The sequence below is a fragment of the Amblyomma maculatum genome, chromosome 1 (assembly GCF_055883805.1).
Source record: "Amblyomma maculatum isolate TAMU_Amacu chromosome 1, ASM5588380v1, whole genome shotgun sequence".
Classification (NCBI taxonomy): Eukaryota; Metazoa; Arthropoda; class Arachnida; order Ixodida; family Ixodidae; genus Amblyomma; species Amblyomma maculatum.
Genome location: NC_139344.1, coordinates 309,928,008 through 309,948,408, shown reverse-complemented (window position 1 = coordinate 309,948,408; position 20,401 = coordinate 309,928,008). Strand labels below are relative to the sequence as shown.

Sequence of the window (20,401 nt, the reverse complement as noted above, 5' to 3'; positions counted from 1 at the left end):
GCTGTATACAAGCAGGATATGTTTTGCAAGTTTTTCACTAATACCAAATAGATTTTTCAACAAAATGCCAGGAAAAAAGTGCCAACGCTTAAAGGAAGAACCTTATAATAAAGCCGCGAGCTCGAACCAGGTGCGGATATCGGAGATTGAGCTGTCTGATACCGGATTTATTCAACTGCTATCTAATGATTCAGGATCTATTAACCAACTCCTGTTTGCTAAAAAATGTTAAGGAAATATTGAAGGAATTATTCTTAGAGGAATAATACCGCTTTAGAACTGATGTTTCTGTTTTCAAGCGCCAAATGTTATGTCCTGTATATGTATTTCTGCTTAGATGTTTTTTATTTATTTATTTATTTATTTATTAATTAATTTTCAGTACTCTCAAGGTCCGGAGGCATTACAGAGAGGAGAGGCATACAAAATCAGCCGTAGTCTTCTTAAAATTTTCGACATCGGTGATGGCAGCGATGATAGATCCCAATGTCGAGTGTTTAGCTGTGTCACTGTCCGATATCATTGTGGTTGTGATATACAGACCTCCTGCTGGAAAAAAACTGCATTTTTTAAAGTTTCTTGAAAGTTTACTGCTCTATCTCGCCAATTTCCGGTTGCCTTTTGTAATAATGGGTGATGTTAATATTAATCTAATGCATGATGATTGTAACACACATGAATTCAATAACATTATAGCATCTTATGGTTGTATAAATGCTATATCTATACCAACTAGAGTAACCGTTGATACAGCTTCTCTTTTGGATGTTTGTGTCACAAATACGATGTCTCCTCAAACGGAGGCTGGCCTGTTATCTTCTGAAATTAGCGACCACATCCCGATTTTTTGTTTTCTTCCTATGAACCACAATAAAATTGTATCCAAAAGCGCCGAGAAGGTAACTAGGGATATTAGTGAGACAAACCTTTTTAAATTTCGAACTCTAATCGAAAACACTAGTTGGGACAATATATATTACATATCTGATGTCAACTTGTCATATACTACATTTCTTGCAAAGTTCACTGAATGTTATAATGCTGCATTTCCTTTAATTCAAGTTAAGCAAAGCTTTCGAAAGTCCAGAAAGCCATGGGTCAATAAGCAGTTATATAAACGAATACAGGTTAAAAATAAAATGTACCGTAACTTTGTATGCGCTCGTGATGCAAACCTTTTTACTGAGTTCAAGAAATTCCGAAATAAATTAAACAAAGACCTCAAGGCAGCAAAAACAGCTTACTATATAGAACGCTTCTCGAGAATATATAACGACCGCAAGAAAGTTTGGCATGAGATAAACGAATTACTAAACAAGCAGAAGTGCAGAGATAACGCAGAAATTCTTATATCTGATTCCAAGACCAGTGGAACTGATATAGTAAACACCATAAACCACTTTTTCATTGAAGCTGGTAAACCCACTTTTGATCAATCTTTATCAAACCCCTCCATGCGTGACCTCATTGAACCTTTATCTAATTCTATTGTGCTGTTGCCTGGGGTTCCACAAGAAGTAGCTCTTTATATTGATAAAATAAAAAACAATGTTTCCGCCGGCCATGACGGCATCAAAGCCATACCGTTAAAGTATGTATCGGTATCAATTTGCGACGTTCTAGCTTATATTATAAATCTAACTTTCACCAGCGGTGTGTTTCCAGATGAACTAAAAATAGCCCGGGTGTGCCCAGTATATAAAGGAGGAAATAGAAATGATGTTACGAATTATCGACCAATTTCCGTATTATCTGTATTTTCTAAGATATTCGAAGGAGCCATTCACAGCAGAATGGAAAAGTTCTTCAGTGCTCATAATATAATTAACCCGTCCCAGTATGGTTTCTTAAAGAATAGATCGACCGAACAAGCCTTACTTGCTGTTAAAGAGAAAGTTATTGACAACATTGAGTCCCGAGCATATACACTTGGTTTGTTCTTGGACCTCCGAAAGGCTTTTGATTGCGTGCAGCATGAAATTCTTTTAGGCAAACTAACTAGATATGGAATACGAGGTACTTCCTTGAGCCTGCTTAGAAGTTACTTGAGCAACAGACCTCAATATGTCAAATGCAATAATTTTGTTTCAGATTTCTTGTGTGTTACTCAAGGTGTGCCGCAGGGATCTATTTTAGGCCCACTTTTATTTTTAGTTTACATAAATGATGTTTGTAACATACCTGATTCACCTGATTTGGTCATGTATGCTGATGATACGAATATATTTTTCACAGCCCGAACTCTGCCAGATTTAGAAACTACTGTAAATGACTACATGGTAAAATTGCACGCTTGGATGCAGGCAAATCAATTTAGCTTAAACTTGTCCAAGACTAGTTATATTATTTTCAGACCTATCAACGCCCCAATCCATTACTCACTTGATATAAGGTATGCTAACAAACAAATACAGCAGGTAACCACTCAGAAGTTTCTCGGTGTCTGGTTCAATGAACACCTATCCTGGAATACACATATTTCTAAACTTGCCACAGATCTTAGCAGAACTGTTGGCTGTCTCTACAGGACCAGTGACCTTTTACCTGTTTCATTAAAAGTATCTATGTATTATGCTCTATTTTTTTCTAAGTTATCTTATTGTGCACTGGTGTGGGGCACCACAACAAATAGCAATTATCACAAGCTTTTGATTCTGCAAAAAAAGGCACTCCGGGCTATTGAGGGTTATCATGGAAGACCGGAACACTTACCAACATCACCTCTATACCAAAAACATAATCTACTTCAAGCTGACCGAGTCTACACATACCGCTTGTTACAACATATCCATAGCAATAGGCTTTTCTCCGTCTCTCCTAATCGATTTCCTACTAAATACCCTCTCAGACAACACAGAAACCTCGTCCCAAAAACAAGGACAAATTACGGTAAACAGAAGCTTAATTACCAGATTCCAACTATTCTCAAAAACCCATCCCTATGTTCAATGTTCAATCTCTCTAAACGCAGATTTAAAAGAGAAATAAAAAAGCAGTTGATACTCTCCGAAGTGGAATAATTGTTTAGTCTGGTTTTGTATTTGACAAATGCAAATTTTCATCATGTTATGTTACTGTACAATTTTTTTTTCCTTTCCGTGTTTTGTGTGCCATATGCTGTTGTTTCTTTTTGAGTGTACAGTGTACACTGTTCCTTTTTTTTAGGTTTTACTCCAGTATGATTAATTACCACGTTTGCTGTATTGTTCTGTTATCGTTTGTTTTCCGTGTTGCGCGCCGCTGTGAACTGTATGGGGAACTGTGACCCCGTCAGGCCTAACCGCCTTTTGTCGCAGTTCCTTCTTTCATTTTTTGAAAGAGAAATAAAGAATATCTAAAAATATCTAAAGAAAGCAGGGAGGTGGTTCCAGTCATCGAGGAATAAATGAATTCAAACAAAGTGTGGTTCGGCAGTGCGGGATCCCTACCTTGAGGCTGTGATCAATGCGTGAGGATATATAAGAAGGAGGAAGAATTAACTGATCTTTGAGAATAGGATTAGTATAATAAATTCGGTGAAAAAGACATAAGCGAAAATATTTACGACACAGAGAAAGCACAGGAAGACCAAGGGTTGATTTTATTGCAGATACGCTTGCAGTTCGTGAAAAATTAGAAACAATAAAGCGGGCGGTGCGGTTCTGAACGGACTTTAAACTGTTAATTGAAGTTACTTGATTAGGATCCCAAATAGGGCATGCATATTCTAGTTTGGGTCTTATTAACGTCAGATACAAATGAAGCTTAACGGAACTGTCTGCAGCTGTGAAATGGCAGCGTAAGAAGCCTAGTGTGCAGCTAGCCTGGTTAGATATCTAGTTGACGTGCATTTTCCAAGAGAGATTATGTGTTATGTGAACGCCGAGATATTTGTATGATGAAACAGGTGATAACGGAGTGGAATTAAGAAGATAGCGAGTGGTGTTATCATGAGTTCGGTTAGAAACACGCATGTATTTGCATTTAGTAGTGTTAAACTTCATAAGCCAGTCGCTGCACCATGAAGAAATTGTATCCAAGTCTGACTGCAAACATGTTTCATCAAGGGGATTAGTAATGATACGGTAAAGAACACAGTCATCTGCAAAAAGTTTAATGTGGGAAGAAACATTGTTAGGAAGATCGTTAATATAAATGAGAAACAAGAGAGAACCTAACACAAAACCTTGAGGTACTCCAGAAGTTAAAGTAATTAGAGGCGAGTCATAACCATTGACTGTGACATATTGGCTTCGGTTAGAAAGAAAACACTTAATCCAGCCCAATACCTGATTGTCAATATTCAGAGCACTGACCTTAATTAGTAGCAAGTCATGCGAAACAGAGTCAAAAGCTTAGCAAAATTTTAAAAAATACAGTCCACAACAAAGTTAGCATCCAGAGCTCGAAAAAGATCATTAGTGAAAGAGAGAAGTTGCGTTTCACACGAGAAAAGTCTTCGGAAGCCATGTTGGTATGAACTAAAAAAGTTGTTAGATTCGAGGAAAGAAACAAGGTGAGCGTAAATTATGTGCTCAAGAAGTTTTCAGGGTACGCTGGTTAGTGAAATGGGCCTATAGTTTAGTGCTGAAACAGTGTTACCTGATTTATGTAAAGGAACCACCTTCCCCATCTTCCAATCATTGGGCATGGATCAACTCTGCAACGACTGCATAAATATTTCACAAAGAATCAAAGATGAGCATGTAGCAGTACTTTTCAAAAACTTTGATGTTATTGCATCCACACCCGAGGAAGCTGAAACCTTCTGTCTTTCAATTAAACATGATACACCAACAGAATCAGTGGTTATTGGATCCATAGGTAAAAAGTCAGATGTACGAAAATTGGGTAAACAGTTCAGAGATGTGGACGAGAAACATGAAGCAAAATATTCGTTCAACACTTTGCAGCATTCACTCTCGGGTATTGATGTGTTGCTATCATCGGACAGATCTACTATATTCGACTTATTCCCGCTGACCACATTCCAAAATTTGTTGGGGTTTTCTTTCAGAAGAGATGGGAGGGTGTGCTGGTAAAATTGATTTTTTGTTTCAGATGCAACTTTCTTGTATTCAGTATTAGTGGCAGCATGGGCGTGCCAACGTTCAGCCGTTTGTGCTGCCTTGGCCCGCCAAAATAACCTTTTCTTCTTGTTCAGTAGGCGTCGCAAGCACGCGTTAAACCATGGGGCACGGGAGTTGGACGTAATGCGTTTCTGAGGGACGAATTTATTAATTAAAAATTTCACTTTTTCTTTGTACAAATCCCAGTTGTCTCAACACTGCGGGTGTGAAAACTTGGAATGTAGTCAGCGACGAAATTCATTATTTCAAGATTTATAGAGTCAAAGTCTGCGTTTTTGTAGTCAGAAATAACCTTTTGCCTTTTCATAGTGGGAACAGAAGTTCGCAGTTCGAAATAAATTAGGCAGTGATCACTTAGACCAGGCATGCATCTTAAACAGGAAACCAGCTCAGATGTGGTAGTAAGGATGAGGTCAAGGTTGTTAGAAGACTGCTGTGTTGATCGCGTAGGCTGGAGAACAAGTTGTTTAAAGTTAAAATCCAGGCAAAGGTTTATGAAGAAAGAGCACTCAGATGAACCATCTGTTGTAGGAAGAGAGTCATGCCAATTAATTGCTGGATAATTAAAATCTCCAAGAAGAAAAAGCGGACTTGGAGGAAACTGCACACGTAACTCGTTTAATACATCATGTAGATCACAACAAAATGTCATGGATGAAGTGGGTGGACGATAACACATGCAAAAAATAAAATCACGATAGCCGGGGCTAATACTGCACACACAATTTCTAATAGCCATGCATTTTTTGTTTTTGTGTGAAACTTGTATATATTCTATTTTTATTGCGTGAAGAAACTTGTGCGCAGCTGCCCAAGGTGGCATGACGTCTTTTCATCCCCTGAGGCTCCTTTGACATAATATGTGAACTGCAAGGGCAGCAACCTTGTTGAGATATCGCTGTGTTGTGGGGGCTCCCCACATTCTGTGACAAGGTGTTGAAAATACACAATGGCTCAAGAGACTGCTGCGTTGGTCCTTCTTGAGTCCGAGGAGGATATTAGCTTAAACCGGGACTCCTGACCGTCTGTCGTTTTCAGCTACCTCCTCCACACTCTCTGAAAGGCCATCCTACTCCAAGATCAGTGCATTTTATACACATTATCATTCAGCACCTACTGCATCACACTCCCATGCTTCACCGTGACAAATTTGACGATGTCCATACTGGCGGCACACTACAAATCGTCTGTGAATGTGATTGCCGTGCAAGCTGCTGGAGTGACAGCTGATGAGTGTGGTTTGGGAGGCTCGTAGACGACATGATCAGCGACCAGCTGGTGGAGAAGACCACTAGTCGCCATTGCGTGAATGCCTTGGTGTGAGCAAGCTTCCTGCCTATCTGAAGATGTTGCTCCAGGACCCCTTGAAGACGTGCTACTGCTTCTGCTCACCTGGCAAACAATCCCGCACAAAGTGTCATTCTGTCTGCAAGTCGTCCAATCGCTCAGGTCAAGTGTGCTGTCAACGCCAAATTACTCGAGCAGTGCAGCTATCGTACAGGTCTTGTTGGCTTCCCATACAGGCCTTGGAATTGACATCGTGGCTCCTAGTGGCTGTCGTTTTGCAATAACACTCATTCACTATTACAGTAAGTGGCTGGAGGCTTCTTTCACAAATAGCATCACAACACAATTTCTTTTAGGTATCTTCCCTCAAGAGATGTTTGGATATGCAAACGTTTCTTCAAGAATTGTAAACAATTTAGTAGTTTATATATTTGGCTGGCTGTGTGTGACTTATGTACTCCTATTGTTGATGTACATGCATGGCAGATCCTACAAAAGTGACAGAAAGCAGAAGCAAGCCAAGTGCCTTTCAGGTTGAAGTTTAACTGTACCTTGAAAGCTACGTGGATGGGCGAACGACACTCACCCCAACTTTCGGCTGTTAGTCAAAAAGTGGCTCAGCGGCAATCGCCATCCTTGGGCTCTTTTCGCTGACATTCGCCGCCCACTGACTGCACCCAACCAGCCTAGTTCATCTTGTGACTTGCCTTCAACCTTGCCTCAATACCGCTCTTGGCTTCTTCACCTGATTCAGATCTGACAGAAACTCCTTAACCCTCAACAGCAGCATAAAGACTGTTTTATCTGCAGCATTCTTTTTTAGTGCGTAGCACTACTAGCCGCAATCACAGATTGTGCCGATGTCTGTCCAAAGCCGCTCACTCTCTCTCTTTTCGTGAACTTGAAGTGGAGATAGAGCAGGTGGCTACGCGCGCGTCACTCTGCTCAGCATTGAGGGTGCAGAGTGGCTGCACAGCTGCAGCAGAAGCCGCGTTCTCTTTCTCTTTGTTCATCCGTTTCTCCGTGAACTTGAAGAGGAGTAAGGGAAAGTGGCAACTTAACACTGAGGGGGCGGAGCAGCCGCATAGATGTGCCTAGTTGAGAGAGTAAGACAGTGGGAGAGGGGCGTGTCTGTTGCGGGCCTGGCGGCCGTCACTGGGCAACGTTTCACAAACGTGTGTTACTCCGGAGTGAGCTGTCGTGTATCGCTCGCGCATCCTCAACTTCGGCATCTCTTCCCTCGCATCAGTCACTCCTCAGCCTTCACGGACAGCAGTCATTCACACGTTGTGCTCCCTGGATCTCGGCTCCAAGCTGCTCGCCGCGTCGTGAAGCAGCTTGTGCTCACTTCCACGCCTTAACTGGCACTCGCCTTCAAATGCGTTTTCCCTTTTTTTCCCCTTATGATCCCACCCCAGACCTTTCGGCTGCAGAGCAGTGCATTGTAAAGAGGTATATGGGGCCTGTTTTCGTTCATTTCTGAAGATGGTGTAAGGAAAGCTGAGGATGCGACTGCGCGTTTTCTTTGCGTCACAATGGATTAAGCCGTGTGGCACAGCGGCGCAGGTTCGCCGTGCTCTACGTGCTGAAGTACAACAGTTACGAAGGCAGCGGGATCGTGAGTCTACTGATTCTGATATTGCAGCTAAACGGTGCAAGATTCTAGAAGCACAAAGAATGAGCAAGTGTGCCAAGCATGCTCAGGAAATGGCGCAAGACACTGAGTGTCACCGTGAAATGAATGCCGAGGCGAAGAGGAACAGATGTGCGGTAGAAACTCCGGGACAACGGGCTGCGCGACTGCAAGCGATGGAAAGGTATAGCAGGGATAAGCAGTGCTACGCAGGGATAAGCAGTGCATACTTCGCATTTGATTAACTGTGCAAATCGGCCGTAATTTTTTTTTAATGAGGTAGAAATGTGATGGAGGCTAAGTGTTGTGCGCACGTCAGCAGGATATAGAATGAGAAATCACACAACAGCTCGTGAGAAGTCGTCTTGAGTCCCATTAACGAGAACTGGGTGCTATTTGAGGAGCTGTGCTTATGGAAAACTAAGGATATCATTTATTGTTGTCCACTGCCCCTTTTAATTTTTGCTACTTAACAATAAACTGGGTTTAATCAAGATACCTGTTTTGATTTAATTACTTACTCTACCAGATGTGCAGGTTTTGAGAAAGTGAGAAATTGGTGCTTTGTTGCAGATACTATGTGAACCGGTTTAAGGATGCGTATCGGCAAGCTACGATTGACCTGATGCTGGGAAACCCCATCACAGAGGACTTGATGGCCATCATCAGCCCGGAGCAGGACGATGAGCCTGTGCTTGAAATGCAAGACCAGGAGCATGTGAAGCAGCTGATTGAACACTGCAAAAAGATGCTCATTCCTGAGAGCGAGGTGGTGCTGGGTGGCTGGGCTCTCATTGATGCTGATCCAGTGTGAGTTCTGCAATATCTGGCCACATTGCCTCTTGACAGGTGATAAGTAAAACAAAAAAGCATTTGTGTTTACCTGGATTCATGTTCTAATCTAATAAAAATTATTTGATTAAATTTGCAACCAGTTTTTATTATTCATATTCTCTTCACAGCAAAATAATTGATATTCATGCACCTCTAGTTAGTGCATCATAATTGCTTGTTATCAGCAGTCAAAATTGAATGCATTCAATTTCTTTCATTGCGACATAGTTATATGGTTGAGATACATCCAGGGGCAGATTTATAGCCTCTGGCATTTGTTAAACTTTCTTTGTTGAAAAAATTCAAAACATTTCTTCCTTGAATCTTCCCATGGTTGCAGCACCTTAAAAAGAAAAAATATTGCCCACAATTACGTTACTTCCTAATGCGAAATTTAAGCGCAGCTCATCAGCTGTTTCACCTTTTCGATAAATTGAGGCAAAGATTTCGAGCAAAACACGTATTTACAATTACAGACTTTTTTTTTTTTAGTTTTTCACACGTATTCCTTCAAAAAACACTCCACTAACAGTTCTTGGCTGTCATGAAAGAAGCTTTGTGGTCGGAGAAATGAAGAGAGCAATTGAGTTATCGGGAGGTTGCGGGAAGCGGCGCGTGGGCCCATAGGAATGTTGCGCGACGAACAGATAGCAGCGACTGACGGCTGCCACTGACGCCGCTAGCTAGTGAAGCGAGTGAGAACGGGATGCACACACCATGATCCGCCGAGCCGGCGTTTCAGCAACCGGAAAGCACCCTCGCCACCACTCAGGAAGAAGGAGGGGGCGGGGGCTCCTCCTCTTTCTGCATGACGGCGTTCTACGCAGCACGTTGTCTTGACTCGCCAGCGGCATCAGTCAGTCGCTGCTAGTGCTGCCTCCGGCGACCCGCCTCCGGCGACCCTCCCCTGTCTCCTTTCCTCGTGTTTTCCGGTTGCTGCGCGCGCCCCCATCGTTCGCCGCTGGGTGTACCCCCCCCCCCCCCCCTCTTCCTGCGAGGCTCCGGTTGCCGAAGCGCTGGCTCGAACTGGGGGGCTGAAAGGGAGGCGTAACTGGTTACGAGGCTGACGACGCCGCCGCCGCCGCCGCGAAACACAGGAACGGGCGCCAAAGAGCTGCGCTCTAAAAGCAAGGCCTCACCTTGTCGGGACCCTTCTGTACTATCATGCTCAGTATGAGCAATACCTGAGTGCATTTCCAAGTTAGTTTGGCTTGCACTCTTTCTTGTTCTCAGTTCCAAAACTATATGCTCGGGTTGATTACAAGCGGCTTGGATATTTTAGGCATGGAAATATTAAAAAATTTCTAATGAGAATCGAACGCTTGTATGGGAAAAAAATATCTTTGAACGGGAAGAAATGGCAGTCAGTGCTCGTCTTGTCTCTTTCAGAATTGATGCGGTATTTCCAAATAAAATTAAACTAGAATTTCACACAAGTGTATACCCTACTGAAAAATAAAGTGCCAATTTTATACAGGATTTTGTATACTGGTTTTTTTTTTTTACAGAAACGACCTGCATGAAAATGGGTGTCCTGCTGGATACAGTAAACTCTTGTTAATTGACCAGAAAAATGTCCGAAGTATTGAATGGGCCTGAATTGTCAAAACCTGATATACACCTAGATGAAACCCTAGTGAGTTGTTGTTGGGATGGTCCCTCCTTCAGGTTGCTTCACTACACAGTCGGGGCGCAGCAGTCTTCAAGTTATGGGCTACTTTCACACTTACAGTGTGTTCTATATATTTGCATAAAAGTTAGTAGGATTTATAGAATGGCCAAAAACAGTGACTTTATCTGATGCATGACAGCCTTTGAGATGAAAAGGACAGTTTTTTTCCTGTAGTGCTTTGCTCGCCTCTGCACAAATTTTAAGGACGCACAGTCACACACTGTAGATGCACAGCATGAAGCCATCAGGCGAATCCAAAACTCTGATTCAACTTTAGCGTAAGAATGTGCAGGGGATATAGTGAACCTGCCATAGACTTACATGGCAGACTCCCAGTTCATATTATTCGAAATTAACGGGGCCTTTATGTAAGTCCAAAACTGCATTAAAATTGATTCTGTATCCCATTGACCAGAATTATTTAGGAGTGCAATGATTTTAAAGATTTTTGCATGAAAGAGATATAGAAATCGAGTGAACCAAAATTTTATGCATGTGGATGCATTCTTTTGTATTTGGTTCAAGCTATTCATTGGAAGGATCATCTCTTTCCTGTGATCGTTTCCTTGCACCGTTCCAATAAATTATTTTTGTAACGAGCGCCCAATGTTGCTCGTGCAACAGTTATACTCGGCTAAATTTGGTGTTGTATACTTGTGGTGATCAGTTTTCGCGTAAATTGGCACAGAATGGCGCAGCACTTCTATCCCAGCACAGCAATTGAGCACTGCAGTGAACTGGAAAATTTTAAGATGTTTGGCAAATTCAGAATATCTGCTTTTCAAATAATATATTTTATCCGTATTCGAAATCTTAGACAGTCCTTTAGGTTCGGGCTTCATGACCACCTACGGTCTCTAAACCTCCTTGTAAAGTAGATCCTAACAGGACCTCTCGCTTCGGCTGAGTCTAAAACAGCAAGGAGGGACATTGTTCAGTAAAGTCTACTGAGGGAAGGCCACAGGAGGAGTTGGGTGTTGTAATGCAATTTTCTGCAGTCAATTTGATATGTATGGTGGTTGTGTGCAGAAGCCAAGTCTTGAGGAATTAATGTCACTATGCACATGCAGCACTGGGGATCCTGGACAGGCAGACATGGACACTATACTGGTGCTGACCAAAGATTCATACTATGTGGCCGAGTAAGTAGCATCTATATCTATGTTGCACCATATTCTAATGCAACTGATCCACTTGGAAGTGCTGTCATCCGGTTAACAATGTCGCCTGATGCAATGACACCATTTTCATTCAGGTTTTGAGTTCAGTTGACATACCCCATCTGTTCAGCACTGGCTTACACAGTGCTGCCAACACTGGCAATAATTTGTTTCGCTTATGTGGTAAAATCCTCTACTGTTGTCCTTTGCCAATTAACTTAGTTTACCTCGCTTTTCTTAACCGGCACAAAGCGTTCAGTGCTTTGTTGTCATCTATTCTCTACCACAACAAACCTTCCTGCCTTGTCAGCCTGCAAAAGGTGTAAACTGTTCTGGACATTGTCATTCCTGATTTGGGTGGATCCTTTGGGGGCCATGCTTTCCATACCTTCAAGAAGGTAGCGCTCACTTCGCCTTGGATGCCGCACATCTGTTGATTGCTACCAATTCGTGGGGTGACATGTTTTTAAAGCGCAGAAGGTGAAAAAAGTTTTTAGGTAGTTTTCAAGTTTGGCCCTTTCTACCAGAATTTGATTAATTTTGTTTTGAATGATTTTAAGCAACATAGGCAAGGTCTACCTTTTACTCGCAAGTTACCCCACAGAAGTGTTTCGCAGGACCTTAAGTGTCAGGTCTTTGAATGCCATGTTTGCTGGGAATACCAACCACGTGCAGAAAAAGAACCAAGTCTGCACACTCAAAAAGAGTAAATAGGGGAATAGTGTCTTCATGCATGCCCTCAGTGTATAAAATTTTTCACAATCAGTTGCACAGCAGGTTGTCGCTGCTGTTGGCCTTGATAAGGTTTCGTCTCAAGGTCCCTCTGGCGTTTTCTGCTTCCAAGCTATGCTCTCGCAGTGGTGTATATTCTCCCACTTTCCTGTGACCACTGTAAATATTAAGGTGTTCGTGTCTCATATCCTTGCTTGCAAATGTCATTTGATAAGACGTTGATGAACACACGTGGTTGGCACTTTCATATCAAGAAAAAAGTTCAATACTGCATTAGCGACACTTCCATTTCTCCGTACAAATATAAGTTCCTGTGCTCGCGACGTTGTTAACCTGGATCGGATGACATGTCGTTTTCTTGCAGAAGGGTAGCCTGAGATATGCGTTGTTGCCAAGAAGAATAAGGTGGTCGTTAGTGTATTGCCTGTCCTTCTGCGTGGATCATTTGCGCTCATGAACTAAAATTTTATTGCACATCCTAATCAAACACATAGCACAGAGAGTGCAATATAAATGAGACAGCAAGCAGAGGTATCTCATTTTTTGTGTTTATTTTAATGAAGCATGTTGAAACATGCCTTACTGAAACCTCTTGCTCTAGGGCACGGAGCTTGTTCATATTAACCTTGTTGCATGCACTTAGGTGTAAGTGGTGAGTTGATGTCCCCTTGTGATTCACAGAAAATGATCGTAGGTCATCAAGAGGCGTACTGAAATAAACAAGTCTGACTGGCTCATATAGAGTGAAAGCTCATTAATTCAAACCTTGATAATTCAAACTAGACTACTTTGTCTGGCCAAGGTCCATAGAAATCTGTGTACAAAAAAGCCTCTTAATTCCAACACGAGTCAGTTCTGCTACGGATGATTCCAACTCTGCGCCGCTGTGTCTGGGTGGCCTGGCACCCATCACATGATCGATATAATGCAATAGGACGGCACGTCCGGGGCCATGACCGGTGCGGCAGCCGATGGCGGGAGGTCATGGCAATAGCTGCTCGCTCTCTGTTCTGCATGACCTCCGGGACTTGAAACTAAATACTGGTTAATATGAATCATTTGTCCGGTAAAACGGATAAATATTTGTCGGCGCAGTCCCAGCCAGCACTCATCTAAGGCTATGGCATCAGATAGGGGCTACGATCTCACACCGGTTAGGCCATGATTGCATGGCACTGCAGGTCAAAATAGCACTCCTCAAACCTGAACTGCATGTTGCCCAGTTTATCGTGCACGTGCATGCAACGGCAAGTATGATCAAACACAATCTCCAATAATAAGGTTTTGCTTTTATTAGCTTTGTGCCGTCCACACCAGGACGCAGCAATGGCGGTCATTGGCCGCACATCTGCCAGCAACTAATTGCAGTTGCGTTTCGGATGGCGGTTTTTTACGCGCCTCCATCGTTCTTCTGCTGCTCCCAAAATTTGCACTCATAAAGCGCCCTTCAGCACGTCGTGAAGCAGGCTGCTTGAGCCACTGCTGCTATTGCACCGCATAGTGAAGGATGCCGGGTGGGCTAGTGAGTGGCACAATGTTCTAGTCTGAAAAGCAGGTGACCATTACCCAATTTTCCGCCAAACACCATTATTTACTCGTGTAATGAACCCACTTTTTTTTTTCCAAGAAAAATGATATCACTTTTGAGGAAGGGGGAAGAAAATTGACATTTTTTTTTTTTTCATTTTTTCGCAAGAGTCGTCTATCCTTCTACCCACCCATGCATCAGGCGTCAGCGGAAGCATGTGGGCAGCCGTGATCATGACACTGGCTTTGAGCATCATTCGTTTCAAAAGGGACTTGCTGCTATTACAATGATTTTGTGGATGGTCCCAGTTGCAGCATGATAAAGCGAACATACTGAAAACCAGGCAGCCAGACGAACCGAGCAAGCCACTGCTGGCACTGCCCCTGGTACTCTGCCAAGTCCCCCCAACCCCTACCGCTAGAGCTAATATCAAAAGATAAATACACCATGATGGTATCACTGCACAGCATCTTGGCACACTGCCAAGACATGCGCTGTGGGCTGCGACGGCGTGAAACAGAGGGGTGCACTGACCAATGTTGTCTCTTTTAATTCTCAGCAACAAATTTGGGGGTGGGCTCCTTATGCGAGTGGGTTCATTATATGAGTAAGTATGGCAAGTTTACCTAAATTTACTGTAATGCAAATGGTTCTTGTCAGTTTTTTCGAGGCCATTCAATAATTCGAACATCGGTAATTCGGACTTTTTCCCCGGTCCCGTGAAATTCGAATAAACCAACTTTTACTGTACATTCAAATTTATTTATTTACAATACTGCCAGTTAAGACCATGAAAGCATTGCGCAGTGCTCTAGTGCAAATTGTATGGCCCCTGTTAAAAAAGTATAGTGGTGGCGCTCTACTGCTGTACCCAAGGATGTGGGATCGAATCCCTTTTCGATGGAGGAGGTATGCTGTGTGATGTTAGTGCACGTTAAAGAACGCCAGGTATTTAGTTTCCGGAGCCCTTTACTACGTCATCTTTCATAGCCTGAGTCGCTTTAGGCCTTTGAACCCCATGAACAAACAAGCCCAATTGGGAAATCAGTATTGAAACTTGCCTATTTGCACCTGTTATGGCTCGTGTTGTAACCGATGCATGGCGTGACTGGCAATTGCAGCGATCGTGTGTAGTGCTCTAGGCTGCGATTCGCTTCCAAAATTCTGCACCCGGCCAAGGAATTTTATGAATTTGTGTCATTCCGAAATTCACCAAGATTTTTTATGTGGCTATATTGGGTGTACCAGTTATGTCAAACTAAACTCACTATGTTAGAGAGGAGTGCTTTCATTCGGAATTTGACCTGACAATTATGTGTCCCTTTGGAATCGGCTCAAATGGTTCCAGTTGGGAAGTCCAGTTTTACTCGATTGATTTTGACCGTCATACTTGTCATAACTAATTTCCCAATTGATCTTAGGTGAATACAGTTAATTTCATTTGGAATTAAGGGCCTTTTTAGTCAGGTGGTCATGATAGACAAAATATGGCAAGACTGTCTATGAGTCATTATAGAATAACTATGCCTTTCTTGCATTTACTCTATACACTATATATGAGATAGATTTCTCCTTTGATACCTGTATTTGATTTTCATGCATACATAGACACTGCTCTTGCTAAGCATTGTTTGTAAGTAGAGTGTCCATATGCACTGCAGTTACCTCCACCATTTTGCAGTTATAATTAAGTGCATCTTTGAACTAAGCTCAGTAGCTCGTAAAATGGAGGTGTGGGCTGCTGTTGCCCCCACGCTTGAAGAGCAACCCCCTATGCACAAAGCTTACTCTATTACCTCTTGTGTCTACAGTGATAATTACAGTTTTGTTACCATCATCATCATCATCAGCCTGATTATACCCACTGCAGGGCGAAGGCCTCTCCCATATTTCTCCACTTAACCCGGTACTGTACTAGTTGCATCCACTTGACCCCTGCGAGCTTCTTAATCTCATCCGCCCACCTAACTTTCTGCCGCCCCCTGCTACGCTTTCCTTCCCTTGGAATCTAGTTTGTTACCCTCAGCGACCATCGGTTATCCTCTCTTCGCACTACATGTCCTGCCCATGTTCATTTCTTATTCTTAATTTCCACTAGAATGTCGGTAACTTGAGTTATATCTCTGACCCACTCTGCACGCTTTCTGTCTCTTAATGTTACCCCTACCATTTTTCGTTCCATAGCTCTCTGGGTTGTCCTCAACTTAAGTAGAACTCTCTTGGTTAGCCTCCACGTTTCAGCCCCATAGGTGAGTACAGGCAAGATGCAACTGTTGTATACTTTCCTCTTGAGCGATACCGGTAAGCTGCTAGTCATAATCTGCGAGTGCTTGCCAAATGCGCTCCATCCCAATCTTATTCTTCTTGTTATTTCTTTTCCATGGTCCGGATCTGCGGTTACTACCTGTCCTAAGTAGACATATTCGCCTACTACTTCCAGTATTTCGCTAGCTAATGTAAACTGCTGTTCCTTCCCGAGGCTGTTGAACATTACCTTAGTCTTCTGCATATTGATTTTCAAGCCTACCTTTCTACTTTTTCTGTCCAGGTCATCAATCATTATTTGCAGTTCACCCCCCAGTTGCTTAGCAAGGCAATGTCATCAGCAAATCGCAGATTACTGAGGTATTCTCCATCTACCCTTATCCCTAACTGCTCCCATTCCAAGTCTCTGAATACTCCCTCTAAACAAGCTGTAAATAGTACTGGGGAGATTATGTCTCCTTGCCTAACACCTTTCTTTATGGGAATTTTGTTGCTTTCTTTATGCAGAACTATGGTTGCTGTGCAGCCACTATATATATCTTCCAGCACATTCACGTACGGCTCGTCTACCCCCTGATTTCGCAATGCCTGCATCACCGCCGAGGTTTCAACTGAGTCAAATGCTTTTTCGTAATCAATGAATGCTATGTATAAGGGCTGGTTATATTTCGAGCATTTTTCTATCACCTGATTGATGGTATGGATATGATCGATAGTAGAGTACCGTTTCCGAAAACCTGCTTGATCCTTTGCTTGATTGCAGTCTAAGGTTGTCCTGATTCTATTAGCGATTACCTTAGTCAATACCTTATACGTAACAGACAGTAAGCTGATTGGTCTGTAATTTTTAAGGCCCTTAGAGTCCCCTTTCTTGTGAATGAGGATGATGTTTGCATTCTTCCATGGTTCCGGTATCGTCGATGACACCAGGCACTGCGTATACAGGGTGGCCAGTTTTTCTAGCACGATATCCCCCCCCGTCCTTCAGCAAATCTGTAGTTATCTGATCCTCTCCAGCTGATTTTCCCCTTTTCATAGTTTCTAGTGCTTTCTTGACCTCGTCCTTCGTCACCATGCCACTATGAAAACTCAAAGTTCAAATTTCGCACCACCAGCGCCGTAAAGGACTTGCTGTGCCATCTAGTTTGTACTTGAGACACTATATTTTTTTCCGCATGCGGCTATATTTCAAACGCCTTTGAAATTGAGGTTGCGGCGCGGAACGCTCCAACATGGCAACGTTGGGAACAGCACTCGCTCGAAAAAAAAAAAAAAAAATTTCAGGCAATTTGTTGCCTCTGAAGCAGAGTTATTGGACACTATCAGTACCAGCAGCTCAGAAGACGATGTTGCATCCTCGGATTTCGATTCCAATATTGAAACTCAGCAGCAAGAGCCCAGCCCATTGGTGGCTGTGCACGCTTATGTTTCGGTTTCATCCTATCATTTGTTTGTTCTTCCTTGGAGTTCGTTCACTCGAGGGAAATATGTCATGGTTGACATTTTTGTCATCTGTAGTGCTGCGACAACAAATGGGGAGATGTCGTTCTGACATCGCAAAGAAGGGTTTTGTTTTGGCTGAGTCCGGACATTGAGCTTAGTCACCAACTAGCCCATTTAGAAACCCTTTTGATAGAGCTTACATTGACACTCCGCAGCAGGGCTGCTAGGGAGCATCGGTATAAGGTTTGTCAAAGTAGCTCTAAATGCCATATGCCTGATTAGTCAGAATCGCTATTTGAGGACACTTCACTGCATAAAACGCAGCAACCTGCATTTGCACTTTTATGTCTGTCATGCTTTGTGAATAGGCTTTTGGAAAAATTTCTGCATATTCTAATTTTATTATCGTCACAACTGTTAAGGCGGCTATACTTTTGGTCCTGTAATTTTTTCCAGCGTTCTTAAAAGCAAGCCTAGTTGAAACGGAAAGTGGCTCAAATCACTATTATCAACATTTACTTAAGTGAAAAAATTGTGCTTTTAATATTTTTTTATTACAGAGTAAAATTTATTTCAAATCGAAGGCTGAAATTAGCCATTTGCAGATAGTATGAGGAAAAAACTTGTCTCAAAATGCATTTGTGTTATAATTTTAATACTTTGCTGGCAAGTTTCAAGAAAGATTTAAAACATTTTGTATGTTCTAGAACTTATTTCCTTCAGGAGCTATCATCTTGTTAATTCAAAATGGTTATTCACATCCAATTAATTTTGTGCTTCCCAAATTTTTTTCCCAATATTTGCACTGAGCATTTGCATTAAGGGATACGTTTTTGGAATGCGCATTCTATTTTCATCCTTGGTAATAATTGTACCTATTTTTATGTCTCATATAATTTGCAGCAAAAACATTTGTCAGAAACCTATGAAAAACAGCCACTTTCCCCATGGTAATGAAAGAGTTAAACACATGCGTTAAAAGTGCATTAAACAGAAATGATCTCAACCCGATCATTGCGGCGATTATTCAAACATGTTCTACCATTGTGAACAAGGCCCCCATGCTGGGAGCTGAAACGTCAAATCTGTTATGTTTCACAGGTATGATGATCAGACAGATCGTATTACCAAATACCAAAGAGTGTTTCTGGAAGACCTTGAGAAAATGGAATTGGGTAAGTAACTTTTGACATGGTGGTGCCTGTGTCACATGATATTCTTGACGTTGCAGGTCCTGAGCCATCTCTGTTCAAGTCTAGACACTACTGCATCCGTTTCCATTATCTGGTCAATGGACAGAGTGGCTATTTCCACATGTTTCGGTCGACAGGGACACGCTTCTTCAACAATGTGGCGGTGCCCATTAGTGGTGAAGAGGAGACCATTGAGTCATTGAAAGCCATCTGCGAGTCCTTCAAAGTGGCCCTGAGCGTCAAGTCGCTGAGCGTGCCCCTGTTCGAGGGCAAGCTGGAGCGACGCCGGAGCAAGCTGCCCTTTGTGCAGGGCGAGCGGCCCGGCAGCCTGAGCTTGGCCCCACTGGGAGCCATGGCACGCAACGAGGGTCAGCTCATGGCCTTCGTCAGCGTGGGCTCACGCGCTCTGAGCAATGTCACTTCGCAGTTTGCTCGGCTCAACCCCATGCGCAGCGTACGCGGCCTTGCCAGGCGCCCCACTCCCCACACCCTGGGTGCACTCACCGAGGGCTCCTTCCAGGTAATCCTGTTATAAACACAATTTTTGTGCACCCCTTAGTCCTAATTATTAACCCATGGGACAACAACATTGAAATTTTGGGGTTTACTGAGGAGCATGCCAGTAAGTGTCTGATTTCATAAAGTCAGAACATTGCAACTTCGGCCCCTTTTTTTTTACCTTGCCGCACAGAGTAAGTTAGTTTCAGTCAGTTGTTTGCTGCTCTGCCATTGGCAGAGAAATCTTGTGGACAACGCGCTTGCATCATTTGCTTGTTGTTTTGGTGACATGCTCTGCGAACCACAAATGTGTCTGTCAAAATGTTATTTGCATCATAACTAGAAACACCACTTTGGGTGTCATTACCACTTTAATGGCAGAAAGTGAAGTGGAACTCAAGAGACTTCTGATGCGCGTACAAGAAGAGAGTGGGAAGTTTGGGCTTAAACTGAACATTAAAAAGACGAAGATCATGGCGTCTTGCCCTATCAAGTCCTGGAGCATCAATGGACAAGAAGTGGAAGCTGTGACAGATTTTCTGTTCTTGGGCGCCAAGATTACCTCGGAAGGAGACTGCAGCCATGAAATTAGGAGACGCCTGCTTCTGGGAAAGAGAGCAATGGTTAGCCTTGACCGCCTAGTAAAGAGCAGAGACATTAGTCTACCAACCAAGATCCGTATAACCCGTGCTATGGTCTTTCCAGTTGTGATGTATGGATGCGAGAGTTGGACTGTGAAAAAGGCTGACCGCCGAAGAATTGACGCGTTTGAATTGTGGTGCTGGCGAAGACTCTTAAGAGTTCCTTGGACTGCCAGAAGATCAAATCAGTCGATATTGTCGACCATAAACCCTGACTGCTCATTGGAGGGTCAAATTCTAAAGTTAAAGCTCAGCTACTTTGGTCATCTGATGAGAAGAGAGGAGTCGCTGGAGAAAGATTTGATGTTGGGAAAGGTTGAGGGTCGCCGGAGAAGGGGTAGGCAGCGAACGCGATGGTTAGATGGCATTCTCGAGGCATTGCAGATGAAGCTATGTGATGTTAAGAAGATAGTGAGAGACCGGAAAGCGTGGCGTGACATGGTCCA

At 42.9% G+C, this 20,401-nt stretch overlaps 1 protein-coding gene across 2 annotated transcripts in view; it reads left to right on the top strand.

Annotated features, from left to right (window-relative positions):
* sp3 (phosphatidylinositide phosphatase spermathreecae) overlaps nt 1–20,401 on the top strand; it is a 101,554-nt gene that overhangs the window by 74,810 nt on the left and 6,343 nt on the right. For both annotated transcript variants that reach the window (XM_084595612.1, XM_084595569.1), the window contains 4 exons: nt 8,563–8,799; nt 11,566–11,637; nt 18,725–18,798; nt 18,855–19,336. In XM_084595612.1, coding sequence (XP_084451738.1) covers nt 8,563–8,799; nt 11,566–11,637; nt 18,725–18,798; nt 18,855–19,336 — 865 coding nt within the window. The remainder of the gene's footprint in view (nt 1–8,562; nt 8,800–11,565; nt 11,638–18,724; nt 18,799–18,854; nt 19,337–20,401) is intronic.